The sequence below is a fragment of the Jaculus jaculus genome, chromosome 2 (genome assembly GCF_020740685.1).
Source record: "Jaculus jaculus isolate mJacJac1 chromosome 2, mJacJac1.mat.Y.cur, whole genome shotgun sequence".
Lineage (NCBI taxonomy): Eukaryota > Metazoa > Chordata > Mammalia > Rodentia > Dipodidae > Jaculus > Jaculus jaculus.
This window is the reverse complement of record NC_059103.1, coordinates 58932376-58958624: the sequence shown is the minus strand read 5'-3', so window position 1 is coordinate 58958624 and position 26249 is coordinate 58932376. Positions and strand designations below refer to the sequence as shown.

Sequence of the window (26249 nt, the reverse complement as noted above, 5' to 3'; positions counted from 1 at the left end):
GAATAGAATGGTAATATTTACCCTGAATTCTTATGCTTGATCTCTTCATAGTGTCCTGAATGTCTTGAAATTCCCATTCATGCCTTCTTATTACTTTGTCTTTTTCTTTGTTGGACTGTATTAGATCTGCCACCTGGTCTTCTGTCCTCTCCTTGATGCATTCTACTGGTGAGACTTTTTACAGTTTTCTATTTGACTTACTCTGTTTTGTATTGCTAGTATTTCTTATTAGTACTTTTTAATTATTTCTATTTGCTTAGTCATGTCTTGTATTGACCGCCTATTTCATTAAGTTGGTTTCCTGTGTTCTCTTGGGATTCCTACAGGAGTTTTCTTCTTTGATTCCTTTGATTAGTAAATCAATCTTTGATTTCTTTGAACATAGATATAATAATTTTTAAAAAAATTCTTTGTCAGGCATTTCATGTAAATCAATCTCACTGGACATCATTTCTGATGGATGTATAAGTTTTGGTAGAATTGTACTTTCTTAATTTTTTGTGCTTCTTGTATTATAATCTAGAGATTTTTGCATCTTGAGTTAATTTGATGCTTGAATTTTTCTAATTATCTGCAGTACTCTTAGACCTTAAATCCAACTTCATATATCTTCAGGGTAGAAGTTTAAGGTGCCAGGTGTAACTCTTATTTTACTCCCAGAATAACAGCAGAAGTGACCCTTGCCTTTGCTTGCTATGCAAGTATTCCAGTAGGCTGGGTAGAATAGATTCATGGGAAATTCTGTAATTCAACTGAGCAATATACACATTCAAGAAAAACTAGCAGAGAGTATTTACATAAGAGTATGTATTAAAACAAACAGATAATCTAATTAAGTCAAAGTCCCTAAGGCTATCAACTGGGAGGCTGAGATTTCTGGTCTGAAAAGGGTCTGAGTAAGAACCCGCCCCCATAATGACAGAAGAAAAAGGAAGGCCTTATAAATCAGGAAACATCAAAGGAAATAATAGTCAAACCAAAATATAACTTACTGGAGAACATAAAGCCGACCAAAGTATACCAGTTAGTTCTAACACATAACCTGTCCTGACCTGGAAGGTGAGGTTAGCACTATCACTTCAGGCTTATGTACCTGATTTTGTGGAAGTAGGCCCATTTCCCTTTAGTCTCAGCAATGCTGAGTGCCCACCTCGGTCCCTCTGTTGTGCTGTGGTTTTGGTTAGGGTGTTTGGATCACTGGATCTGGTGTTCTGATCTGCTGTACTGGATACTGTGTGGCTAGAGTGTGGATGACTTCTTGGGTGGTTGAGGGAAGGGAGGCTGTAAAGTGCCTGGAGTTGTACTGGAATTGCTTGCTCAGCTGGTCCCTTTCGTGTTATTCTTTAGCATCTGCTCATCTGGTCCCTGCTGTCTTCCACTTTTCTTCACTTTGTGAGGAGGCTGGTGTTAGTAGCCTAGCCTGGCATGGTGGCACATGCCCTTAATCCCAGAGGATCACCATGAGTTCAAGGCCACCCTAGCCTGGGCTAGAGTGAGACCCTACCTCGAAAAACAACAACCCCCCCCCAAAAAAAAAAAGAAGAAGGAAAGTAAGAAAGAAAATCCCTTTACCTGGCTTCTGTTCCTGTTCCTGCAGCTTGTACCAGACAGTGGCAGGAACCAGTTCTGGCTGGCTGCCTGGTTGTTAGAAGCTCTGGGTCTCTCCTGGGTCTCTGCTATGGTTGATAATTCCTTATATATACTCACTTTGATCTCTTCATAGTGTCCTCATCATCTTACCCACCTCCTCTAATTTTTTTTTTGTTTGTTTGTTTGTTTAGGTAGGATCTCACTGTGGCCCAGGCTGACCTAGAATTCACTCTGTAGTCTCATGTAGTCTCAGGGCGGTCTCGAACTCACAGCAGTCCTCCTACCTCTGCTTCCAGAGTGCTGGTACTAAAGGCGTGTGCCACCATGCCCAGCTCCCTGTATTTTTTTGTTTTCAAGGAGCCTGTTTTTTAAAAAACTGGGGGCTTAGGGATATAGTTCAGTGTGCTTGCTTCAAGAGTGCTTGCTTAGAATGCCTTAAGCATAGATCCATCCACAGCACCCCATGAACTAGTTGTAGTGGCAGATGTTTGTGATTGTAGCACCTAGGAAATGGATACAGAAGGATCAGGAGTTCAAGGTGGCCTTTGGCTTTATTGCAAGTTTGGAGCCAGACTGGACTGCATAAGGCTCTGTCTCAAAATAAACAAATGCCAAGCATGCTGTTTGACACCAGCTTATAACCTGAGCACTTGAGAGATGGACACAAGAATCAGATGCTCAAGGTCCTCCTCAGCTATATAGTGAGTTCAAAGCCAGTATGAGATACATGTGACCCTACCTCAAAAAGGGGCTTGGTGGGCTGGAGAGATGGCTTAGCAGTTAATGCACTTGCCTGTGAAACCCAAGGACCCAGGTTCAGTTCTCTAGTACCCACATAAGCCAGATGCACATGGAAGTGCATGCATCTGGAGTTTCTTTGCAGTGGCTAGAGGCTCTGGTGTGCCCAGTCTCTCTCTCTCTCTCTCTCTCTCTGCCTATCTATGTTTCTCATAAATAAATAAAAATAAAATATTAAATAAAAGGGGCTTAGAGATGTAGCTCAGTGGTAGAGTACATATCTAGCTTATGTGAGGTGCCCTGAGTTCAATATCAAGTATCACCAAGAAAAGAAAAGGCAAAAATAAAAGTTAAAGGCTATGACTCTTATATGTCAACATATATCAGGGGCGGGGGGTGCTGCAGAGGTGAGCTTTTGTACTTAGTCTGCTCTGAATGCTTAAGTTTCAGTGAGAATGTCGTATATTACTTGTGTCAAAATCAAAAATAAGGACATTTTTATTTTAACAGATGCACATTCCTGGTCACTCAGGATTTGTGGGCAATGAAGAAGCTGACAGATTGGCTAGAGAAGGAGCGAAGCGGTCTGAAGATTGAATGAGATCACTGAACCCTGAACCAGCGGTTATTCTTCTGCCCCTTGTGTGTATTGAGACCACAGCTCAGTCAAATGCAGTAGACAGGCAGGGGCAGTTTTCCAGCTGAAGCAGGAGGACCCCATGGTTTCCTTTAATATCTCGATAAAAAATACTTAAATGTATCAGAATGAGAACATTGAGCTTTGGCAACTGTTAGATTTTGGCTTTAAGCTTTTTGGACTTAATATCTTGCTTTTTTTTGCAGGCTGGCCCAAAATGCTTAGGCTTTGGTTTTAATAAGAAATCAATAAAACATTGGTTAAATGATGCAGACAGGGCTAGGGAGATGGTTCAGTGGGTAAAGTGCTTTCCTTGCAAGCCTGAGAACCTGAGTTCAGATCTTCAGCACCCTTGCAAAGCCAAATGTGGTGGTGGTCACCTGTGATCCCATCACTGGGGAGGCAGAGGCAAGAGAACTGCTTAGGCTTACTGGCTAAGTAGTTTAGCTAAATCAGTGAGCTTTGGGTTCAGCAAGAGACCCTTTCTCAAAAAATGAGGAGGAGCTGGGCATGGTGGCACACACCTATAATCCCAGCACTTAGGAGGCAGAGGTAAGAGGATTGCCATGAGTTCAAGGCCACTCTGAGACTCCATAGTGAATTCCAGGTCAGCCTGAGCTAGAGTGAGACCCTAACTCGGAAAAAAAAAAAAAAAGAGGAAGCCAGGTGTAGTGGTGTAGGATTCTAAACCCAACACTGTAGAGGTAGCCTGGGATTACATAGTAAGTTCCAGGTCAGCTTGGGCTAGAGTGAGACCTTTCCTTACACAAAAATCCCAGGAGGTCTAGAGATAATCCAGAATGATCAATTTTCCTCTCAATATACAAGATTGAGTCTCCTCCCGCTGCCTTATGACTATGTGCACATTAGAGAAGATGTTGCCCTGCCAGGATAGGATGTTGAGGTCTTGAGTAGGGCAGAGCCTGCACACAGGTAACCTTGCCTCCTGACTGTGTGGGAGCAGCTCTGACCTTTGAAGACCAAGATATTGGGCTAGGGAGATGGCTGTGCAGTTATAGGCACTCGCAAGCCTCTGGTCAGAGTTTAATTCCCCAGCACCCATGCAAAACCAAACACAAAGCCAAACACAAAGCAGCACACATCTGTGATCCCAGTACCCCTTCAGCAATGGGAGGTGGAACCAGAACATGGAAGCTCCTGGACCACCTAGTCTGGTGCCCATGTGGTGGAAAAACAAGGGAGTTCCTGTCTTAAGCATCGTGGAAGGAGAGGACAAACATTCTAAGTTGTCCTCAGACTGACACATGCATACCCTTGCACATCATATACACACTTTAAGCAGTCCCACTGAAGTGGGCCCTCAGTGGAATTGATACAGGGAGAAGGGGAATGATGGTGCCAACACATGATGTGACCATACAAAGGTTCTACTTAAAAAAAAAAAAAAAAGACTAACATTCATAAATATATCTCTAAGAAACTTCTTTGGCTCTTTCTTTAAATATTGTGCAAATTTGAAACACATGTTTGACATTCTTTATTTGTTCTAATATATTTTTATAATAAAAATACAGGAATGGCATAAAACATACATAGTTTGTTCTATTATTTGGTAAATGCCCTTATATCCACTGCCCTGGGTAAGGAATAGTGCTTTGCTAGATATTCTAGAGGACTGTCCTGGAGCCTCTCCAGTCAGCCCTCCTTTTTCTTCTCTCCTTCCCTTCAAAACTAATGTTGGGTAGCCAGGCAATCCCAGCACTCGGTAGGTAGAGGTAGAAGGATCACCATGAGTTTGAGGCCACCCTGAGACTACATAGTGAGTTCCAGGTCAGCCTGTGCTAGAGTGAAACTCTACTTCCAAAAACCAAACAAGAAGTAATCTTAGGCTGAGGAGATGGCTCAGCTGTTAAAATGCACATAATTGCAAAGCCTGCTGGCCCAGGTTCAATTCCCCACCACTAAAAGTCAGCTATAAAAAGTGATGCAAGCCTTGGGCTTTCATTTCCAGCAGTAGGACACACTGGTATGCTCAAACATAAAAAGCCAGATGCAAAAGGTGACACATGCATCTGGAGTTCGTTTGTAGTGACTAGAGGCCTGGGGCTCCCATTCTTGTCCTCTTGCAAAAAAAATTATTTTATTATTATTTGATTTTTCAAGGTAGGCTTTCACTCTAGCTCAGGCTAACCTGGAATTTACTATGTGATCTCAGGGTGGCCTCAAACTCACGGCCATCTTCCTACCTCTGCCTCCCAAGTGCTGGGATTAAAGGTGTGTGCCACCAGTCCAGCTAGTAAATAAAGAAAATATTTTTATTTTATTTTATTTATTTATTTGAGAGGGAGGAAGGGAGAGAGAGAGAGAGAAAGAGAATGGGCATGTCAGGGCTTCCAGCCACTGCAGATGAACTCCAGATACATGCACCCCTTTGTGCATCTGGTTTACATGAGTCCTGGGGAATCAAACTGGGGTCCTTTGGCTTTGCAGGCAAACATCTTAAGTGCTAAGCCACCTCTCCAGCCCCAAAAATATTTTTAAAAAGCTTTTTAAAAGAGCTGGAGAGATGGCCTAGTGGTGAGATGGCTTAGTGGTTAAGGTGTTCGCCAGTGAAGCCAAAGGACCCAGGTTCACTTCCTCAGGACCCACATAAGCCAGATACATAAGGTGGCACCTACGTCTGGAGTTTGTTTACAGTGACTGAAGGCCTGGTGCACCCATTCACTCTCTCTATTTTTCTCTCAAATCAAATAAGGTTAAAATTTTTTTAAAAAGGGCTGGAGAGATGTCTTAGTGGTTAAGCGCTTGCCTGAGAAGCCTAAGGACCCTGGTTCGAGGCTCGGTTCCCCAGGTCCCACGTTAGCCAGATGCACAGGGGGGCGCATGCGTCTGGAGTTTGTTTGCAGAGGCTGGAAGCCCTGGCGCGCCCATTCTCTCTCTCTCCCTCTGTCTTTCTCTCTGTGTCTGTCGCTCTCAAATAAATAAATAAAAATTAAAAAAATTAAAAAAAAAAAAAAGCCGGGCATTTCAATCCGAGCACTTGGGAGGCAGAGGTAGGAGGATTGCTTTGAGTTTGAGGCCACCCTGAGACTATATTGCAGGTCAGCATGGGCTAGAGTGAAACCCTACCTCAAAAAACAAAACAAAAAAAAATTAAAAAAAACTTTTTAATATTTATATTTATTTATTTGAGAGAGACAGATAAATATGGAGAATGGGCACACTAATGCCTCCAGACACTGCAAATGAACTTCAGACACGTGTGCCACCTTGTGCATTTGGCTTACGTGGGTCCTGAGGAATTAAACCTGGGTCCTTGGGCTTTGCAGGCAAGCAACTTATCCACGAAGCAATACCTCCAGTGCCTCCACCCCCCAAAAAAGCGGTTTTAAAGAGTAAATTTGGATTTGAGAAGATGTCTCAGTGGTTAAAGGGCTTCCCTGCAAAGCCCAAGGACCTGAATTTGATTGTCCAGAACCCACATAAAACCAAGATGCACAAGGTGGCGCATTTGTCTGGTGTTTGTTTGCATTGGCAAGAGGCACTGGTATGCCCATTCTCTCCTTGCCCTCCTCTCCACCACCACCACCCCCACACCCTCATCTATCTGTCTCAAATTAAATTTGTTTTTGTTTTTCAAGGCAGGGCCTTGCTCTAGCCCAAACTGACCTGGAATTCACTATGTAGTCTCAGGTTGGCCTTGAACTCATGGCTATTCTCCTATCTCTGTCTCCTGAGTGCTGGGATTAAAGGCATGTGCCACCAGGCATGGCTGGTTTTTGTTTGGTTTTGTTTTTTAAGTAAATTTGAGGAGGGGGCAATTTGTTAAATGGCTCAATGGTTAAAGACATTTGCTTACAGAGCCTGCTGATCTGGATTTTGTGTTTGTAGCAGGAGGAGGTCCTGGTGCACCACTCTCAAATAAATAAGAAAATGTAATCTTGAGTGTTAGTTATAGGGATGGCTCAGCAATTAAGGGCATTTACTTGCAAGGCCTAATGGCCATAGGTAGGATTGTGAGTTTGTGTCCAGCCTGAGACTACAGCATGAGTTCTAAGTCAGTCTTTGTTAAAATAAGACACTATCTCAAAAGAAAACAATTTTTTTAAAGTAATACCAGCCAGGTGTGGTGGTTCGTCTTTAATCCCAGCACTTGGGAGCCAGAGGTAGGACTGCTGAGTTCGAGGCCAGCCTGAGACTACATAGTGAATTCTAGATCAGTCTTGGCTAAAACAAGACTCTACCTCAAAAAAGACTTATATTGTGGGCTGGGAGTTGGCTCTGTGGTTAAAAGTACTTGCTTGCAATACCTGCCAGCCTGGGTTTGATTCCCAAGTATTCACACACAGCCAGTTGCACAAGGTGGTACATGCATGTGGAGTTTGTTTGCAGTAACAAGATGCCCTGGCATGCCCACAGTCACCCTCTCTCAAATAAATAAATAAAATTTATAAGTAATATTGAAGCTCGGCATGGTGGCACACGCCTTTAATCCCAGCACTCGGGAGGCAGAGGTAGGAGGATCGCCATGAGTTCAAGGCCACCCTGAGGTGACAGAGTTAATTCCAGGTCAGCCTGGACCAGAGTGAGACTCTACCTTGAAAAACCAAAAAAAAAAAAAAAAAAAAAAAAAGTAATACTGAATTTGAAGTATGATCTCATGTAGTCTAGAATGGCCTTGAGCTTGCTATGTAGTCAAGGATGACCTTGAACTTGTGATCTCGCCCCAGCTTCAAGTGTTGAGATTGTAGCCATGTACCGCTACACCCAGTGCAAGTCTCATTTCCTATCCTGCAGGCAAATTCCTCTGCCATCGGAGGCAATGTAATTTATTTCAAGTATCTGCTGGAGTGAATGAGTGAAGGATGAAGCTCTGCCCAGCTAGGTGACTTTATTTCTTACAATGTAATTGTTAAATTCATAGGATCCACCTTTTTCCTAAGATGCAGGTCTGCCTGGGTAGGTGACGTGGTTTCCTAAATATAATTGTTAAATTCATAGGATCCGCATCTTTCTATTTATTTATTCATTTGAGGGAGAGAGAGAGGTGCACTAGGGCCTGTAGTCACTGCAAAGAAACTCTAGACACGTGCACTACCTTACACATCTGGCTTTACATGGGTATTAGGGAATTGAACCTGGGTTTTGGCTTTGCAGGCAAGCGCCTTAACCACTAAACCATTTCACCAGCCCCTCCACAACTTTTTCTAAAGCCCAAAAAGTTGAACCCAAAGTTAAGAAATAATAACTTTGTGGTTTTCTTTTTCTGTTTGATTTTTTCAAAGTAGGGTCTCACTCTAGCCCAGGCTGGCTTGGAACTCCCAGTGAGCCTCCTACCTCTGCCTCCTGAGTATTGGAATTAAAGGTGTGTGCCACCATACCCTGCAAACTTTTGGTATTTTTTATTGAGTTATTTGAGAGAAGGAGAGAGAGAGAGAATGGGTGCGCCAAAGTCTCTAGTCACTGCAAACGACTTCCAGACGCTTGTGCCCCATTGTGCATATGGCTTACATGGGTCCTGGAGAATCAAACCGGGATCCTTTGTCTTTGCAGGTAAACTTCTTAACCACTAAGCCTTCTGTCCAGCCCAACTCTTGGTATTTTTTTTATTTTTATGTACCACAGAATCTTGGTATCTTTTTTTTTTTTTTTTTGGTATCTTTTAAAAACGTATTTTACTTTATTTATTTATTTGACAGAGAGAAAGGGGATGAGACACAGAGAAAAAATAATGGGTGCACCAGGGCCTCCAGCCACTGCAAACAAACTCCAGGCGCCTGCGCCCCCTTGTGAATCTGGCTAACGTGGGTCCTGGGGAATCGAACCTGAGTCCTTTGGCTTTGCAGGGAAATTTTTGCAGGAAACCTGCTACACCATTCCTCCAGCCCAACTCTTGGTATTTTTAAATTTTTATTTTTATTTATTTTTTAAAAATATTTATTTATTTGAGAGCGACAGACACAGAGAAAGACAGATAGAGGGAGAGAGAGAGAATGGGCACGCCAGGGCTTCCAGCCTCTGCAAACGAACTCCAGACACGTGCGCCCCCTTGTGCATCTGGCTAACGTGGGATCTGGGGAACCGAGCCTCGAACCGGGGTCCTTAGGCTTCATAGGCAAGTGCTTAACCGCTAAGCCATCTCTCCAGCCCAACTCTTGGTATTTTTGAGGCAGGGTTCCAATGATGGCTTTGAACTCCTGAACCTCCAGTCTCCACCTCACCATCATTGGGATTGCAGGCATGTGCCAGTATACCTAGTGTTATTATATTTATTTGAGAGAGATTGCACAGGTGTGCCAGCGCCTCTTGCTGCTGCAAACTTCAGATGCATGCACCAGTTTGTATGGCTGGTTTCATATGGGTGTTGGGGAATTAAATCCAGGCTGCAGGCTTTGTAAGCAAGTTTCTTTAACTAACCTCTGAGTCATCTCTGAAGTTCACCCCCTACCATTCATGACTTTTTAAAAGGGAAAGAGAATCCAGAGCTGACAGGTTCCCTCTCATGAAATGCACCTCCCAGCTCCACACCCACCCACTACCTACTGGCACAGCAAGAAGGCTTGTCAGAAGACCTTTACATTTTGGGCTGGAACTGTAGGTCTCATACATGCTAAGAAAGCCTTCAACTGCATATCCAGCCTAATCTACTCCTTAATGCAATTAATTATGAAGATGGGGTATTGTTCAGCTATAGAAAAGCCATAGTCTTTTGTAACATCAAAGCCACAATACTGCTTCTTGAGCTCTCCTAACACTTCACCCCTTAATTGCCTTGCATTTCCCAAACACACAATCTCATCATCTGCTGAGAACACTTACCTCATTCCTCTTTCCTGTCCTTATGTCACTCATTACCGTCTCACGTATAATTGCCCTGTCTAGTGTGCCCTGCACTTCCCCACTTGGCTGGTAAATGGCTGGAGTGCATCCGATCAAAACACTTTGAGTTAAATGGTCTCTCAACCGTTATCACTTACCATGCTTCCTTGGGCTGCTCTGGTACCCACCATCCAAAAGTATACTGCGTTTATTGTACAGTTGCACTACAGGAACAATGACTCATTACATACTTGTGCATCTCTTTCCCACCTATCACCAAAGCTCTGCTGGATGTTCTGACCCTTCCCTGCACCTGTCCAGATGCCACATGGATTCCAGATTGTTCTTTCTCACACCTGCTCAGTGGGAGATCTTCTGTGTCAGCCGTTTCCGCATTCCTTCTACCTGATACAGTGGCTTGGGCTCTTAATTGTGCAACGAGATACTCCATTGTGCTGCATGAAATCACAGGGTTCTCAAGGCCTCTGGAGCTGAGGAAAACTGTAGTCTAGAGCATTGGATGTCCTCAACATCAGGCCATGTTCTTTTGATGTCATTGTTGTGTGAAGCAGGTGTTTGTGGGTGGCTATGATAAAAGTAACTTTTCTGGTTTTTTTTTTTTTTTCAAAGCATGCTAGGTGTGTTAGCACACGCCTTTTAAAAAATTTTTATTTTATTTATTTATTTGGGAGCTACAGACAGAGACAGATAGATGGGGAGAGAAAGAGGGAGAGAATGGGCACTCCAGGGCTTCCAGCCACTGCAAATGAACTCCAGACGCGTGTGCCCCCTTGTGCATCTGGCTAACATGGGCCCTGAGGAACTGAGCCTTGAACCGGGGTCCTTAGGCTTCACAGGCAAGTACTTAACCCCTAAGCCATCTCTCCAGCCCTATTTTCTGTTTTAAAAAATAGGGGGCTGAGCCGGGCATGGTGGCACACGCCTTTAATCCCAGCACTTGGGAGGCACAGATAGGAGGATTGCCATGAGGTCAAGGCCACCCTGAGAATACAGAGTAAATTCCAGGTCAACCTAGACTAGAGTGAAACCCTACCTTGAAAACCAAACAAAAAAAAAGGGGGGGGGGGAGCTGGAGAGATGACTTAGCACTTAAGGCATTTTCCTGCAAAGTCTGACTCAGGTTCAATTCCCCAGCACCCATGTAAGCCAGACACACAAGATGGTGAATGTGTCTGGAGTTTGTTTGCAGGGTAGAGGCCCTGGTGTGCCCATTCTATCTCAAATAACTTAAAAAATCCTTAATATATATAGACACGGTCCAGGCATGATGGTGCACACCTTTAACCCCAGCACTCAGCATTCAGGAGGCAGAAGTAGATCACTGTGAGTTCTAGGCCAGTGTGGGACTACAGAATGAGTGCCAGGTCAGTTTGGGCTACAGTGAGACTCTACTTTGAAAAAAACAGATTGTGTGTGTATATGTGTGTGTGTGTGTGTCTGGAGAAATGGTTCAGGAAAACCTGAAATCCTGGTGGCCTAGGTTCTATTTCCTAGTACCCCTGTACAGCAAAATACACAAAGTGGTGCATGTGTTGAGTTTGTTTGCAGCAGTGGAAAAGCCGTGGTGTGTGCATATTTACTCTCTCCCCCACTTTTTTTCCTTGAGGTAGGGTCTCGCTCTAGCCCAGGTTCACCTGGAATTTTCTATATAACCTCAGGGTGGCTTGTAACTCATGATAATTCTCCCACCTTTGCCTCCCAAGTGCTGGGATTAAAGGCATGCACCACCACGCCCAGTTTATACTTACTCTTTTTCATTCTGCCTCTTTCTCTCTGTCTCTCAAATAAATAAGTAAATACACTAATATATATTTGAATGTGTGCCAGGGCCTTTTGCCACTGCAAATGAACTCCAGATTCCAGCACCATTTGTGCATAGAGCTTTACGTGGGTACTGGGGAACTGAACCCAGCCTAGCACATTGTGCAAGTATGCACCTTTAACCACTTAGCCATCTCCCTGGCTGTGTTTTATTTTATTGGGGGGGGGGGGTCTCACACTAGACCAGGCTGACCTGGAACTAGCTCTGAAACCCAAGCTGGCCTCGAACTTATGATGATCCTCCTACCTCAACCTGAGTGCTATGACTAAAGGTATGTGCCACCACACCTGGCTAAAAGCAAGTAACTTTATTTTTTCTTTTAAAAATTAAAAAAGCATTCGGGAGGCAGAGGTAGGAGGATTTCTGAGAGTTCAAGGCCACCCTGAAACTACATAGTGAATTCCAGGTCAGCCTGGACTAGAGTGAGATCCTACCCCAAAAGACCAAAAGAAAAAAAAGAAAAAAAACTCATGGCAATACTCTTCCTCCCTCCACTTTCCATTTCCATTCTCCATCATATCCCCTCTCCCTCTCAATCAATCTTTCTTGTATTTTCAAGTCATGATCTTTTCCTATTATGATGGTCTTGTGTCAGGCACTGTGAGGTCATGGATATGCAGGCCATTTTGTGTCTGGAGGAGCACGTTGTAAGGAGTCCTACCCTTCCTTTGGCTCTTAAATTCTTTCCATCACCTCTTCCGCAATGGACCCTGAGCCTTGGAAGATGTGATAGAGATATTACAGTACTGAGCACTCCTCTATCACTTCTCAGCACCATGATGCCTTCTGAGTCATCCTAAGTTCACTGCCATCTGAAAAGAGAAGGTTCTCTACCAAAAGTGAGAGTAGCATTAAAATAAGGGTATGGACATTAAGAGAAGTGCTTACTGGGCAGTTTGATAAGCACAGTATGTACATTTAGCCAGATAGCAGCAGACATTATACCCCTAGGGCTCATGACCAGCCTGTTTTAAGTTTTCACTATCGGGGATATATTTCCTCCCATGGAGCGGGCCTCCAGAAAAGCAAGTAACTTATGATTCCAGAGTGGAATAGGACATGAAATTAAGACTGGCCATCAGGGCTCTGAGGTCAGAAAATTTGCACTGGAAGGCTGGGGATATGGCTCAGAGGTAGAGCACTTGCCTAGTATTACAAGAAGATTTGCACTGAGTTCAAGAGTTCTACACCCAGTAGTTCACAATAGGTTATTTAGGAAGGAAATCAAAACATGTTCCTTGTTGGGTGTGGTGGCACATGCCTTTAATCCCAGCATTTAGGAGTCAGAGAAAGGAGGATCATTGTGAGTTTGAGGCCACCCTGACACTATAATGAATTCCAGGTCACTCTGGGCTAGACTGAGACCCTTCTTCAAAAAAATATTTTCCAAGCTGGGCGTGGTAGCGCAGGCCTTTAATCCCAGCACAACGGAGGCAGAGGTAGAAGGATTGCCATGAGTTCAAGGCCACCCTGAGATGATAGAGTTAGTTCCAGGTCAGCCTGGACCAGAGTGAGACCCTACCTCGAAACCCCCCCCAAAAAATTTTTTTTTCCTTTATATATACATTGTATTATTTGCTTTAATTTATTTTGTTTTTTAGTACTACTTAGTAGTTTTTTTTCTTTTCAACTTTTATTAACAACTTCCATGATTGTAAACAATAGCCCATGGTAATGCCCTCCCTTCTCCCCACTTTCCCCTTTGAAACTACATTCTCCATTATATCCCGTCCCCCTCTCAAACAGACTCTCTTTTATTTTGATGTCATCATCTTTTCCTCCTATTATGATGGTCTTGTGTATGTAGTGTCAGACACTGTCAGGTCATGGATATCAAGGCTATTTTGTGTCTGGGGGGAGCATGCAGTAAGGAGCCCTGCCCTTTCCCTTGGCTCTTACGTTCTTTCTGCCACCTCTTCCTCAATAGACCCTGAGCCTTGGAAGCTGTGATAGAGATATTGCAGTACTAAGCACTCCTGTCACTTCTTCCCAGCACCATGATGCCTTCTGAGTCATCCCAAGTTCACTATCTGAAAAGAGAAGATTCTCTACCCAAAGTGAGAGTAGCATTAATATAAGGGTATGAACATTAAAAGAAGTGCTTACTGGGCAGTTTGATAAGCATACTATATACATTTACCCAGATAGGAACAGATGTTACACCACTAGGGCCCATGACTACACATGTTTTAAGTTTTCAGTATCAGTGATGTATTCCCTCCCATGGAGCGGGCCTCCAATCCAATTAGAGGATAGTTTGGTTTCCACCAATACAGACGTACCACTATAGCACCGGTTGGCTCATTTGGCCTTGCTGGCCAAATATAAGGTTTGCAGTGTCCACTGTTGAGTATCTTCTCTGGTGACTTCTCTTTCTCCAATTGAACTGCATACAGAATGGCTTCTTCCAGATTTCTGTCAGCTGGTCTATATGGAAGAGGTTATCAGTTCAGTTCCAGCAGAATTTCTTAGTGGGCTTACAGCCCAAGTATGTGGCGTCTTCAGCGATAAGGGTATTACCATCTAATCTTGGTGGGAAACTAAGGGCCTCGGCAATGGCCTATAATGTTTTGGGGGCATCAGGGACCTCACTGGCCAACAACTCACTGGAAGGTATCCCATCCCTGGCACTGAAAATTTTCTAGCAACAATCTATGGCTCCTGACTGTTCCATTGTCCAAAAAGGTAGGTTTCCCTATGATTTATTTATATCTTCTTAGATTTTGATTAGCCCTCCCTACACCTTTCCTTTACTCAATGCCTTCCCCTGACCTCACTTTAGGACTTTTCACCTCCATTAATCTATTCTTCTACTTACATATATACAATACCATCCTGAACTTCCGGTAGGTACCATGCCAAAAAAGCCTAGGGGGGAAAAAGGCCAAAAAAAACTCAGCAAAATACACACTTTTACTAAAAAGTGAGGTGTATAGGAAATTGAAGCAGCAGGGGAGAAGTAGAAGAGATCCAGAGCATCCAGAGCCCGCACAGGCCGGCAAAAGCGGCCCCAGCAGGTCCGCCGACTGCGGCAGTGGGGGCAGCGCACCAGAAAGCTGCCAGGCTCGGCTCCAGCCACAGGAAAAGCCAGGTGCAGGGAGCTTCCCCTCACACCAGCGCTCACCGCAACTCAGGAAATGTGAAGGGAGAGCAGCAGTGAGCAAAGGAGGAGCAGACCACGAGGTAGAAGAACACGTGGAGCAGCGAGAGAACCAGAGCAGCTCTGGCTCCCTCCCCTCCCCCACCGCCTGAGCCCAGCTCCAGCGAACAGAGCAGCGGTCCCAGGACCCGGCCACACCAACTTGAGTGAACAGCAGGACCCAAGCAGGAGCAGAGTCCGGCAGCAACATCAGTGGCTCCAGCACCAGTAACAGTGGCCCCAGCAGCAGCAGATCCAGTAATGCCAGCAGCGGCAGACCCAGCAGCAGCAGCTTCAGAGGCAACAGCAGCAGATCCAGCAGCAGAAGCTTCAGTGGCAGCAGCGGCAGTGGACCGAGCAGCAGCACCTTCAGCAGTAGTGGTGGCTCCAGCAATGGCAGCTACAGCAGCAGCAGCAGAGGCAGCAGCAGCGGTGGACCCAGCAGCAGCAGCAGAGGCAGCAGCTTTAGCAGCAGCAGTTCCAGCAGCAGGTGTGCTGATCTGTAGGCCACAGTTGCCAGGCTCGGTTTGCCCCGCAGGAAAAGCCAGTGCCCAGCTCCAGAAATCAGATCAGCAGCCTGACAAACCAGGCAGCAACTTGACTGAGACCAAAATCATCCAAGGTAACTGGGATTGCACCAGGGAAGGGTCTCACTTGGTCACAAGCTGACTTGGATCCCTCAACAGACCAGAAATCTTAACCTCTTTGTTGATAGAGGATCTGGTTGTTATAATAACTACTCTTGCATACATACTTGGGGCTGTTTTTGATTGAATGTGTACAGTGTTTAGTTAACTTTTAGAATCTACCTGTGGATTAAATAATAAAAATTCCACTCAGCCTACTTGAATACTCCCATATCAGGGAAACTCAACACCTAGGAACACCTTTGTAGATACTCTGAGAGTCTTAAGAGCCACACCTAATACCTTAAGCTCCTACCCTGAAAATATATAACATCAAATCAATTGATACAGCTAAGAATACCCATCTAGCTAGAAAATCCAAGCATTAACTTAATCCAAGATGCAAAATATATACATTATAACACAAGAAACACTAAAAAGCAAGATGATATAAATCCACCTAAAAGTATTAATGCATCAGAAATGACCTCCAGTGTGAAAGAGTTAGAGGATATGCCTGAGAAAGATTTCAAAAGAATGATTGTAAATATGTTAAAGAGGTCAAAGAACAAATCAAAGGAATCAAAGAAGAAATCAAAGGAATCAAAGAAGATGCAGAACACCAATTTCATGAAATAAAGAAGGCAATACAAGACATAAGTAAGGAAATAGAAATAATAAAGAAAAACCAGTCAGAATTACTAGCAATGAAGAACACAGTTAATGAAATAAAAAACTCTGTAGAAAATCTCACCAGTAGAATGGATGAAGGAGAGTACAGAATATCTAAGCCAGAAGACCAGGTGGCAGATCTAATACAGTCCAACAAAGAGAAAGACAAGCTTATAGAAAAGTATGAGTGGGAATTTCAAGATATTCTGGACACTATGAAAAGATCCAATATAAGAATTCAGGGCATAGTAGAAGAAGAAATCCACTCCAAAGGCATAGTAGGCATCTTCAACAAAATCATAGAAGAAAATTTCCCCCAAATTGGGAAAGAGGTGCCAATGCAGATACAGGAAGCTAAGAATACCCATTAGAACCCCAGCCAGACAAAACCTGGAAAGAACCTCTCCTCGCCATATTATAATCAAACTTTCAAACACACACACCAAAGAAAAAATATTGAAAACAGTTAGAGAGAAAAATCAAGTTACCTACAAAAGCAAGCCCATCAGGATTACAGCAGATTATTTTTTTTTTTCAGTTTAAGAGAAAAATCTATATTTTATTTTAAAGATGTGACCATGTGTTTACATTGTGGAAGAAAAGTGAATATGAAAATGAGTAAGCCAGGCGTGGTGGCGCACGCCTTTAATCCCAGCACTCGGGTGGCAGAGGTAGGAGGATCGCCGTGAGTTCGAGGCCACCCTGAGACTACATAGTGTATTCCAGGTCAGCCTGGATCAGAGTGAGACCCTACCTCGAAAAACCAAAAAAAAGAAAAGAAAAGAAAATTAGTAAGACTCATGAGTTCAAATTCTATCAAACTTACTCACCCCATGCAATAATCGCTTTTCCCATTTCAGCTTGGTTTTAATTATTTCTGGTAAGACTACACCTGTCAAAATAAACGCTGAACGCAATGGCTGGCCATGCCATAAGGTCATGTCTAGAATGTGGCCACACCACTCTGGAATGACTGTACGTGTATAACATTATCTGTCACTGTCTTTAAAACATTTATTTCCTAAATAAATAAACAAAAAAAATTTTTAAAAGGAGAGATGGCTTAGCAGTTAAGCGCTTGCCTGTGAAGCTACAGCAGATTATTCAACACAAACTTTTAAAGCCAGAAGGGCTTGGAGTGATATATTCCAAGTTCTGTAAGATAACAACTGTCAACCAAGGTTACTTTATCCTGCAAAGTTATGCATTCAAATAGATGGAGAAATAAGGACATTCCATGACAAAAGCAGTTTAAAGGAGTATACTTAGTGGAGTATATGTTCTTAGAGTATGTCCCTATGATTTTTTAAATTTCTGTGGTTTTTGTTGTGATGCTGCCTTTTTCATCTCTAATTTTATTAATTTGTGTTTCTTCTCTCTTATTTTTGGTCAGTTTTGCTAAGGGTTTATCAATCTTGTTTATCCTTTCAAAGAACCAACTCTTTGTTTCATTGATTCTTTGGATTGTTCTTTCGGTTTCTATTCCATTAAATGTTTGTTTTAAGTATATAATTTTTGATTTTACAGGACTCACAGCTAAAAGACAATCTTAAATCTCAGAGGAGACTTGGAACTTTGGTACTATTTTAAGTTGGTAAAGACTATGGGATCCTTTGAAGTTGGACTAAATATAATTTATAGCATGAGATGATTATGAATCTATTGGGGGCTAGGGGCATAATGTAGTAGTTTGAATGTATATCCCCTAATATAATGCTTATAATTTGGTGTCACTGTGGACAGATCCTAGGGTTCAGCTCTTAAGGTATGGGGCAGACCTGGAATTCCAGTCTAAAGGTATGTAAAGTCCCTGAGCTCTGCTTAGAGTTCCTGGAGTGTGCTTGCTTGTGCTGGTGGTGCTTGCTTCTCTCTTTTCTGCATGGATCTGATAAAGGGAGCCAGCTAATTCTGCCATTATGGAACTTCCCTGATCTGTAAATCCTCCTACATGTCTGCTTTGGAAGTTCATTCCAGCAACATGAAGCTTTTTACTACAAGGTGATAGTTTGCAAGTCCTTATGGCCAGAGTTCAATTCCGCAGTACACAGGTAAAGCTATGTGCACAAAGTAGCACATGCGTCTAAGTTCATTTGCAGTGGCAGGAGGCCCTGACATGTCCATTCCCTCTCTCTGTTTACAAATAATTGATTTTTAAAAAGACAATAAAAAGCTGGGTGTGATGGTGCATGCCTTTAATCCCAGCACTTGGGAAGCTAAGGTAGGAGGATTGCTGTGAGCTCAAGGCCAGCCTGCAACTACATAGTGAATTCTAGGTTGGTCAACCTGCAAGTCCCTACATCAAAACAACAAAAAAATAGGCACGGTGGTACAGACCTTTAATCCCAGCACTGGGGAGGCAGAGGTAGGAGGGTCGCCATGAGTTTGAGGCCACCCCGAGAATACATAGTGAATTCCAGTACAGCCTGGGCTAGAATGAGACCCTGCCTTGAAAAAACAAAACAAAACAAAACAAAACACAATAAAGCAAGTTAGGCAAGTGGCAGAAGTGGGAGGATCTCCATGAATTTCAGATCAGCTTGGAAGTATGTTCCAGGTCACCCTGGGCTAGAGTGAGACCCTGCCTCAAAGCAAACAACAACTTACAGTCTTACCTGAACAGAGCTGAGACTTTAGGCCATGTGGGACTAAGTTAATGCCCTTCTCCCCAGGTGGCTCAAAACACAGGACTTTGTAATGCTGGATGAGCATCCAAACCAGGCACAGTTTATGGCAAGGAGAGATTTATTTCTAGCTTATAGATCCAGAGGAAGTTCCATCAATGGCAGAAGAAGCTGGTGCACTTTCACAGATCCAAGCAGAGAGAAACCACCACTATCCAGCACACTCCAAAAAGCAGCAAGCACCCTACCCACCACAGCTCAGACAGCTCTCTTAATCCTTTGAACTGGAATCAGATCTGGCTCACAAAACACTTTGGGGATGGATCCCAGGATCCGCCCCCAGTTACTCCTCCAACCAGGTGCCTGAGACCTAAGTTACAAGCTAATAAAACACCTAGTCTAGGGCTGGAGAGATGGCTTAACAGTTAAGGTGCTTGCCTGCAAAGCCTAAGAAAGCTTGTTCCAATCTCCAGGTCACAAGTAGCCAGACACAAAAGTGACAAAAACATGCAATGTCATGCAGGCACACAAGGGGGCACAGATGTCTGGAGTTCATTCACAGTGGCTGAAAGGCCGTGGGGTGCCCATTCTTCCCCACCCATCTCTCTTTCTCAAAAAATAAAGTACTAAATAAAACACTTATGGGGGACATACATTCAGACTACCACACCCAGAGTGGGGCTATTCCTGAAACAAAGCAAGTAACAACAGAGAGCATAGGTGCTGCTTTGTGGATAGAATTATGGGATGGAGAGGTCCCTGAATGTGGGCAGAGTGAGCTAGACACAGAACTCAGGAGAACTGTCCATCATACCTGAGGGAGGCTAGGGCTAGGAAGAAGTTAGCCATGGAGGTCAGGCACTTGGGAAGCTGTGCTCCTCGGGACTCAAAGCTGAGTTAGGAGATGTCTAGTTTCATGTGTGTACTGATACTGTTCAGGGCTAAATTATGCTCCCCACCAAATTCATGAGTTGAAGGCTCAGCCCCAGGGACTACATTTTGAAATAGAACTTTACCAAGGTGATTAAGGCAAGTGAGGTCATTAGGGTGGTCTTCATCTTATCTGCTGCTCTCATGAGAACAGATCTGTACACAGAGATGTCAGGAGCCTGCACAGAGGAAAGACCACACAAGAATCCAATAGGAAGGTGGCCATTTGAAACCTCAGGGGAGAGGTCTCTGGAGAAACCTAGCTGGTCAGACCTTGATCTTGGACACAACCTTCAGGAAGGTAAGACAATATAGTTCTATTGTTCAAGCCAGCAGTCTGGGATGCTTTTTTTGTGGCAACCCCCACAAACCAACACAGATATATTGGCAAAGTATTAACAGTAGTGACCACTATTGGCATGGCACTGTGGAAGATTAAAAGTCATTCTTTTTAAATTATTGGAGCCAAAAGCTGGGTATAGAGATGCACACCTGTAGTCCCAGCACCAAGGAGGAGGTGGAGGCAGAAGTATCAGGATTTCAAGTCCTAAGAATTTGAGGCCATCCTGGGCTACACGAGGCCCTTTCTCACACACATAAAAAGAAATTAGAGTTGTTGGGTGTACTGGTGCACACCTGTAATCCCAGCAGTCAAGAGGCTGAGGAAATAGAATCACAAGTTTGAGATTGAGCCATATATGAAGACCCCGTGTCAAAAATGAAACCAAAAATTATTGGCTATGGTTTTTCTGTTTTTTTTCTCAATCAACTTGTGCTCAATACAAATACCTACAGTCCCAGAAATTTTGGCTGGCTGGAATATCTTTCTTCTAATTTAAAAAATTTATTTATTTAGCCAGGCATGGTAGTACACGCCTTTAATCCCAGCACTTGGGAGGCAGAGGTAGGAGGATTGTCGTGAGTTTGAAGCCACCCTGAGACTACATAGTGAATTCTAGGGCAGGCTGAGCTAGAATGAGACCCTACCTTAAAAAACCAAAAAGAAAAAAAGAGAGAAAAATAATTTATTTATTTATTAGAGAGGGAGAGAGAGAGAGAGAATATCTTTTACTGACTTTGGTTGAATTCTTGGTCCTTAAAGTTATGCTAGGTGGCTCTGCTGAAACCCCTGTCGAACTAAGCTGCCAGTGCTGGAGGTCCCTCAGGAGAGTGGAAGGAGACCCTGGAAGTGAAAGAGTGGCCACAACCTGATGAAATGGGTGTCTGGAGCATTGTCGATCATGCATGGCAGCCTGATGGGAGAAAACAGTAATAACCAAGTGCTAGGTTTTTTAAAAGAATATTTTTATTTATTTATTGAGAGAGAGAGAGAGAGAATGGGTACATTAGGGCTTCAGCCACTGCAAACCAACTCCATATGCATGTGCCACTTTGTGCTTCTAGCTTTGCATGGGTACTGGGGAGTTGAACCCAAGTTGTTAGGATTTGCAGGCAAGTGCCTTAACTGCTGAGCAATCTCTCCAACTCCCCCAAGTGCTAGGTTTTATTGATTTATTTTGTTTTTCCAAGGTAGGGTCTCACTCTAGCCCAGGTTGCCCTGGAATTCACTATGTAGTCTCAGGCTGGCCTTGAACTCACAGTGATCCTTCTACCTCTGCCTCCCAAGTGTTGGAATTAAAGGCATGGACCACCATACCCGGCTTCAAGTGCTAGGTTTGAAAGCATAAATGGGACAAGTAATACCTGCTGATATTTTCTTGGGCAAAATAAACAATATGGGCTTGCCTGAATCTCTAGGGTTGCTCATGGGGTACATGGTCATCTCACATGAAACAACATTGAGAACAAGTGGGCAGGGGTGACTCTATTCTAGGGTTTGTCTCCCTCTCAAATGATATCAGCTCATTCCTCTTCACGGAGACAGCCTCTAAGTTCCCAGCTGTTCTTCATTTTGTACTAGAAGCCTGTGATCTCTAAATGATATCAGGAATCTCTATCATTTTCACATGTGACTTCTCTGGATAAAAGACTTCTGTGACTTAAAAGCGAGTGTCAGCATATTCCATTTAATCATCTAGTCATGAGTCAGTATTGTTTTGGGCATTCTGTGTCTTTTCATGCAACTTTAAATCCCCCCCCCCCCAGGTAGGGTCTCGCTGTAGCTCAGAGCTGACCTGGAACTCACTCTGTAGTCTCAGGGTGGCCTTGAACTCATGGCGATCCTCCTACCTCTGCCTCCCGAGTGCTGGGATTAAAGGCGTGCACCACCACGCCTGACCTCATGCAACTTCTTTTGGTTGTTTTTGAAACACAGTAGTAGTCCTGGCTATATGTAGTCCTGGCTGGCCTGGAACTTGTAAAGATCCTCCTACCTCTATCTCCTAGGTACTGGTTTTAGAGGTGTGAGCTACCATGCTTAGCTTTATACACATACATACACACATATATCTGCCTCTGTCTCTCTTTTAAATAAATAAATAAATATTAAAATGTTTGAAAAACCTCAAGATAGCATTAATTTGAAGAGCCAGCAGAAAATGAGATGCGGGCTTTTAGTTGGAGGCGGAGGCCCTGGGTAGAGTGGGGGACTGGGCCGGTTCTGATGGACAGAAACAAATCTTCCTTCTGGAGCTCTTGGAACAGGTATGGAAGGAGCTACTGAAATCCCAATGTGGGGTCCTTGAGAGAAGGAAGGTGGTCCCAGGATGAAGAGCCTCCTCAGTGCAAGGAATCGTGAGGCTCACAGAGGCCACGTCTGGGGGACAGTTGCACAGAGGGTGCCTTTGCCACTTCAGATCCAAATATGTGGGAAGCTAACACTTCGAGTGCTGGAGACCTGCCAAAGTCATTGACAGGCAGCCAGGCAACTGGCAGGGGAAAATGTGTCATGTGGACAATAGTTTCCTTCCACCAGAAGGAAAATCTATTCTTCTAGTATACATTTGGTGTCTATTACTTTGACATCCTGGTTGTTATTACTAAGAAGTTGAACACGGACCAACATATCTAATTCCTAAGTACTTATTTTAGTTAGTTGTTCTTAAGTTTCTGCTTTCCTGACTGGGCCCCACCTCCCACCGCCCCCAGCATTGGTGTTCACTACAGAATATTCCATGGAACACTCGGAATTAGGAGACACCTCCTCCCTAATAACAAAATGTGTTGTCAATGCCAAATAATGTTTTTTTTTTTTGTTTTGTTTTGTTTTTTTTTCTGGGAAAAAGAGTTTTATTTGGCTTACAGGCTCGAGGGGAAGCTCCACGATGGCAGGGGAAAACGATGGCATGAGCAGAGAGTGGACATCACCCCCTGGCCAACATAAGATGGACCATAGCAACAGGAGGGTGTGCCAAACACTGGCATGGGGAAACTGGTTATAAAGCCCATAAGCCCGCCCCCAACAATACACTCCCTCCAGGAGGCATTAATTCCCAAATATCCATCAGCTGGGAACCTAGCATTCAGAACACCTACGTTTATGGGGACACCTGAATCAAACCACCACATTCTGCCCCTGGCCCCCATAAACTGATATCCATACATGATGTAAAATACAATGCATTCATCTCATTTTAAAAGTCCCCATAGTTTTTATCAATCTCAATGATGATCATACATCCCCATAGTTCAAGATCTTTTAACTGAGTCATAATACCAAAATATAACCTCAAAAAACCCAGAATGGCACAGATTAATATTCACACTGCAAAAGATGGCATTGGGCATAGCAAAGAAACATTCAACCAATACAAGATTTAAAACAACCAGGGCAAACATCAAACTCGGTAGCTTCAAGTCCAGCAACTCTAGCCAGTGACAAGTCTTCAAGTCCGATAATTCTAACCAGCAACAAGTCTCTGGCATTCCAATTCCGCCCCTCCAGCTAGGCTACTCACAGTCCTGGGAAACTTCATTGGGGCCGGCAGCTCCTCGGCAGCCATCTCATGGTCCCGGCATCTCCACTGGGTCTCCACTGCAAGCCACGGTTCATCCTCATGGCCCCCAAATAATGTTTTTCTTCCAAGCTACTATGGTTTGAATGTGTCCACCAGTTTGTGTTTTGGGAGATGTGGCCTTTGGGAGAGTAGGGGACTAGAAGAGGTCATGGGAGAGAGGATTACGTTGCCATTAGTAGCTTTAGAAGGAGATGAGAGACCTGACATATTTTTTAAATTTGCATAACATGGAACATATTTTGGGAACTATTTGATGATAAATGAAGAATGAGGACACTGGCTTCACACTGGGATAAACAAATGTTTGGTTTGATTTTTTTGTCCTGGGAACATAGAGGTTTGGGATCATTCAGCTATGCTATAGATACGTTTGTTTCCCCACCCCCACCCCCCTGCCCAGGGAAAAGAGCCTACACTTGAATATATGCCTCCCATGTTTGTTTCCAAGATGTATTAGGTTTTGTTTATTATTATTATTTGGTTTTCAAGGTAGGGTCTTCCTCTAGCTTGGGCTGACCTGGATTCACAATGGAGTGTGCTTCCCCTTTAATTAGTTTAAACAAAATTTTGCAGAGTGTGACCTCCAGGCAGTTGTTTTTAGGTATGTCTTCTCTGCTAAGAAATCTAGAACCATATTCACTTTATTTAGATAAGAAAAGTTTACATGCATAATGGCTGTTTTTGGTTTTTCGAGATAGGGTCTCACTCTAGCTCAGGCTGACCTAGAATTCACTAAGTAGTCTCAGGCTGGCCTTAAACTCACAGCAATCCTCCTCCCTCTGCCTCCCAAGTGCTGGGATTAAAAGTGTGCGCCACCACACCCGGCAATAATGGCTATTTTCTTAATTCATGGGTAATAAGTGTAACTTAAATCGTTTACTTGAAAAAGTTCAAATGTACACACATAAAACAGAATACATACATACATACATACATAATTATAAACGGTAAACCATGATAATTCCCTGCCCTCTCCCACTTTCCCCTTCACAATTCCACTCTATTGTATCCCCTTCCTCTCTCAATTAGTCTCTCTTTTATTTTGATGTCATCATCTTTTTCTCCTATCATGATGGTCTTGTGTAGTAGTCCTGTCCTTCCTTTGGCTTTTACATTCTTTCTGCCACCTCTTCCGCAATGGACCCTGAGCCTTGGAAGGTATGATAGAGATGTTTCAGTGCTGACTACTCCTCTGTCACTTCTCAGCTCTATGGTGCCTTTTTTTTTTTATGGGAAGAAGGGGTTTATTTCAGGCTTACAGATTCTAGGGGAACACCATCAATGGCAGAAGAAGCTGGCTCACCTCCACAGATGCTAACAGAGAGAGACACCACCAAACAGCCAGCAAACACCAACCGCTAGAGCTCCAAGCTGCTCTTTTCACACTTTTGTAAGAGTGGACAACAAGATCCACCCCATTGACGTATTTATCTTCCCCATCAGGGCTTTGCCACTGGAGATTCAAGTAGTAAACTCAATACTAACAAAACGCCTGAGTTTATGGGACCATACATTTCAACTGGTTCCTTTTTGCCCCTTTATTTCCACCTTGCTACCTGGCTGACCTGAAACTCACTCTGTAGCTCCAGGTTGTCCTTGAACTCATGGTGATCCTCCTACCTCAGCCACCCCAGTGCTGGGATTAAAGATGTCTACCACTATGCCCGCACTGTTTTCTTTTCTTTTAAAAAATATTTATTAGAGGGGGGCATGGTGGTGCACGCCTTTAATCCCAGCACTCAGGAGGTAGAGGTAGGAGGATCACCATGAGTTTGAGGCCACCCTGAGACTACATAGTGAATTCTAGGTCAGCCTGGGCTAGAGTGAGACCCTACCTCGAAAAACCAAAACAAAAAAACAAAAATATTTATAAGGAGAGGGAGAGAGAGAGAGAGAGAGAGAGAGAGAGAGAGAGAGAGAGAGAGAGAGAGGTGTCCCAGAATAAACTCCAGATGCAAGTACCATCTGGGGGGGGGGCAGGTTTTTGAGGTAGGGCCTCATAGTCCAGGCAGACCTGGAATTCACTCTGTAGTCTCAGTGGCCTCGGGTACACAGTGATCCTCCTCCGATCTCGCTATGTCCTGTTCTGGGACTAAAGACATGCACTACCATGCTGGGCAAAAGGTGGTATAAGTTTTCACTGAACATCAAGACCTCACTGAGGTGAGCCCTTGGGGAAAGGGGACTGAGGATCCCCTATCTCTGCCTCCCAAGTGCTGGTGCCTAGTGGCAAGGACCATTTTGTGCATCTGGATTTACATGGGTACTGGGGAATTGAACATGGGCTTTCAGACCTTGCAAGCAAGTGCCTTTTAACCACAAGCCATCTTTCCAGCCCTGTTTTCTTTCTTTTTTTTTCTTTCAAAATTATTTTATTAACAACTTCCATGATTATAAAAAATATCTGCCAGGCATGGTAGCACATGCCAGCACTGTGATACCTTCTGAGTCATCCAAAAGTCACTGTCATCTGAAAACAGAAGAGAAGATTCTCTACCAAAGTGAGAGTAGCATTAATATAAGGGTATAAATATTAAGAGACATGTTTACTGGGCAGTTTGATAAGCACACTATATACATTTTTCCAGACATCAGCAGATGTTATACCCCTAGGGCTCATGATGATTCCTGTTTTAAGTTTTCAGTATCAGGGATGTGTTTCCCACCATGGAGCAGGCCTCCAGTCCAGTTGGAGGGCAGTTGGTTTCCACCATGACAGACATGCCACTATTGCACCTGTTGGCTCATTTGGCCTG

The 26249-nt window shown here is 43.7% G+C and overlaps 1 protein-coding gene across 1 annotated transcript in view; it reads left to right on the top strand.

The window, feature by feature from the left end:
* Rnaseh1 (ribonuclease H1) overlaps positions 1-25657 on the top strand; it is a gene marked incomplete at its 3' end in the record, with an annotated part of 64897 nt that extends 39240 nt beyond the window's left edge. The window contains 1 exon segment of the mRNA NM_001285996.1: positions 25592-25657. Coding sequence (NP_001272925.1) covers positions 25592-25657 — 66 coding nt within the window.
* Between the last annotated feature and the right edge of the window lie 592 nt (positions 25658-26249).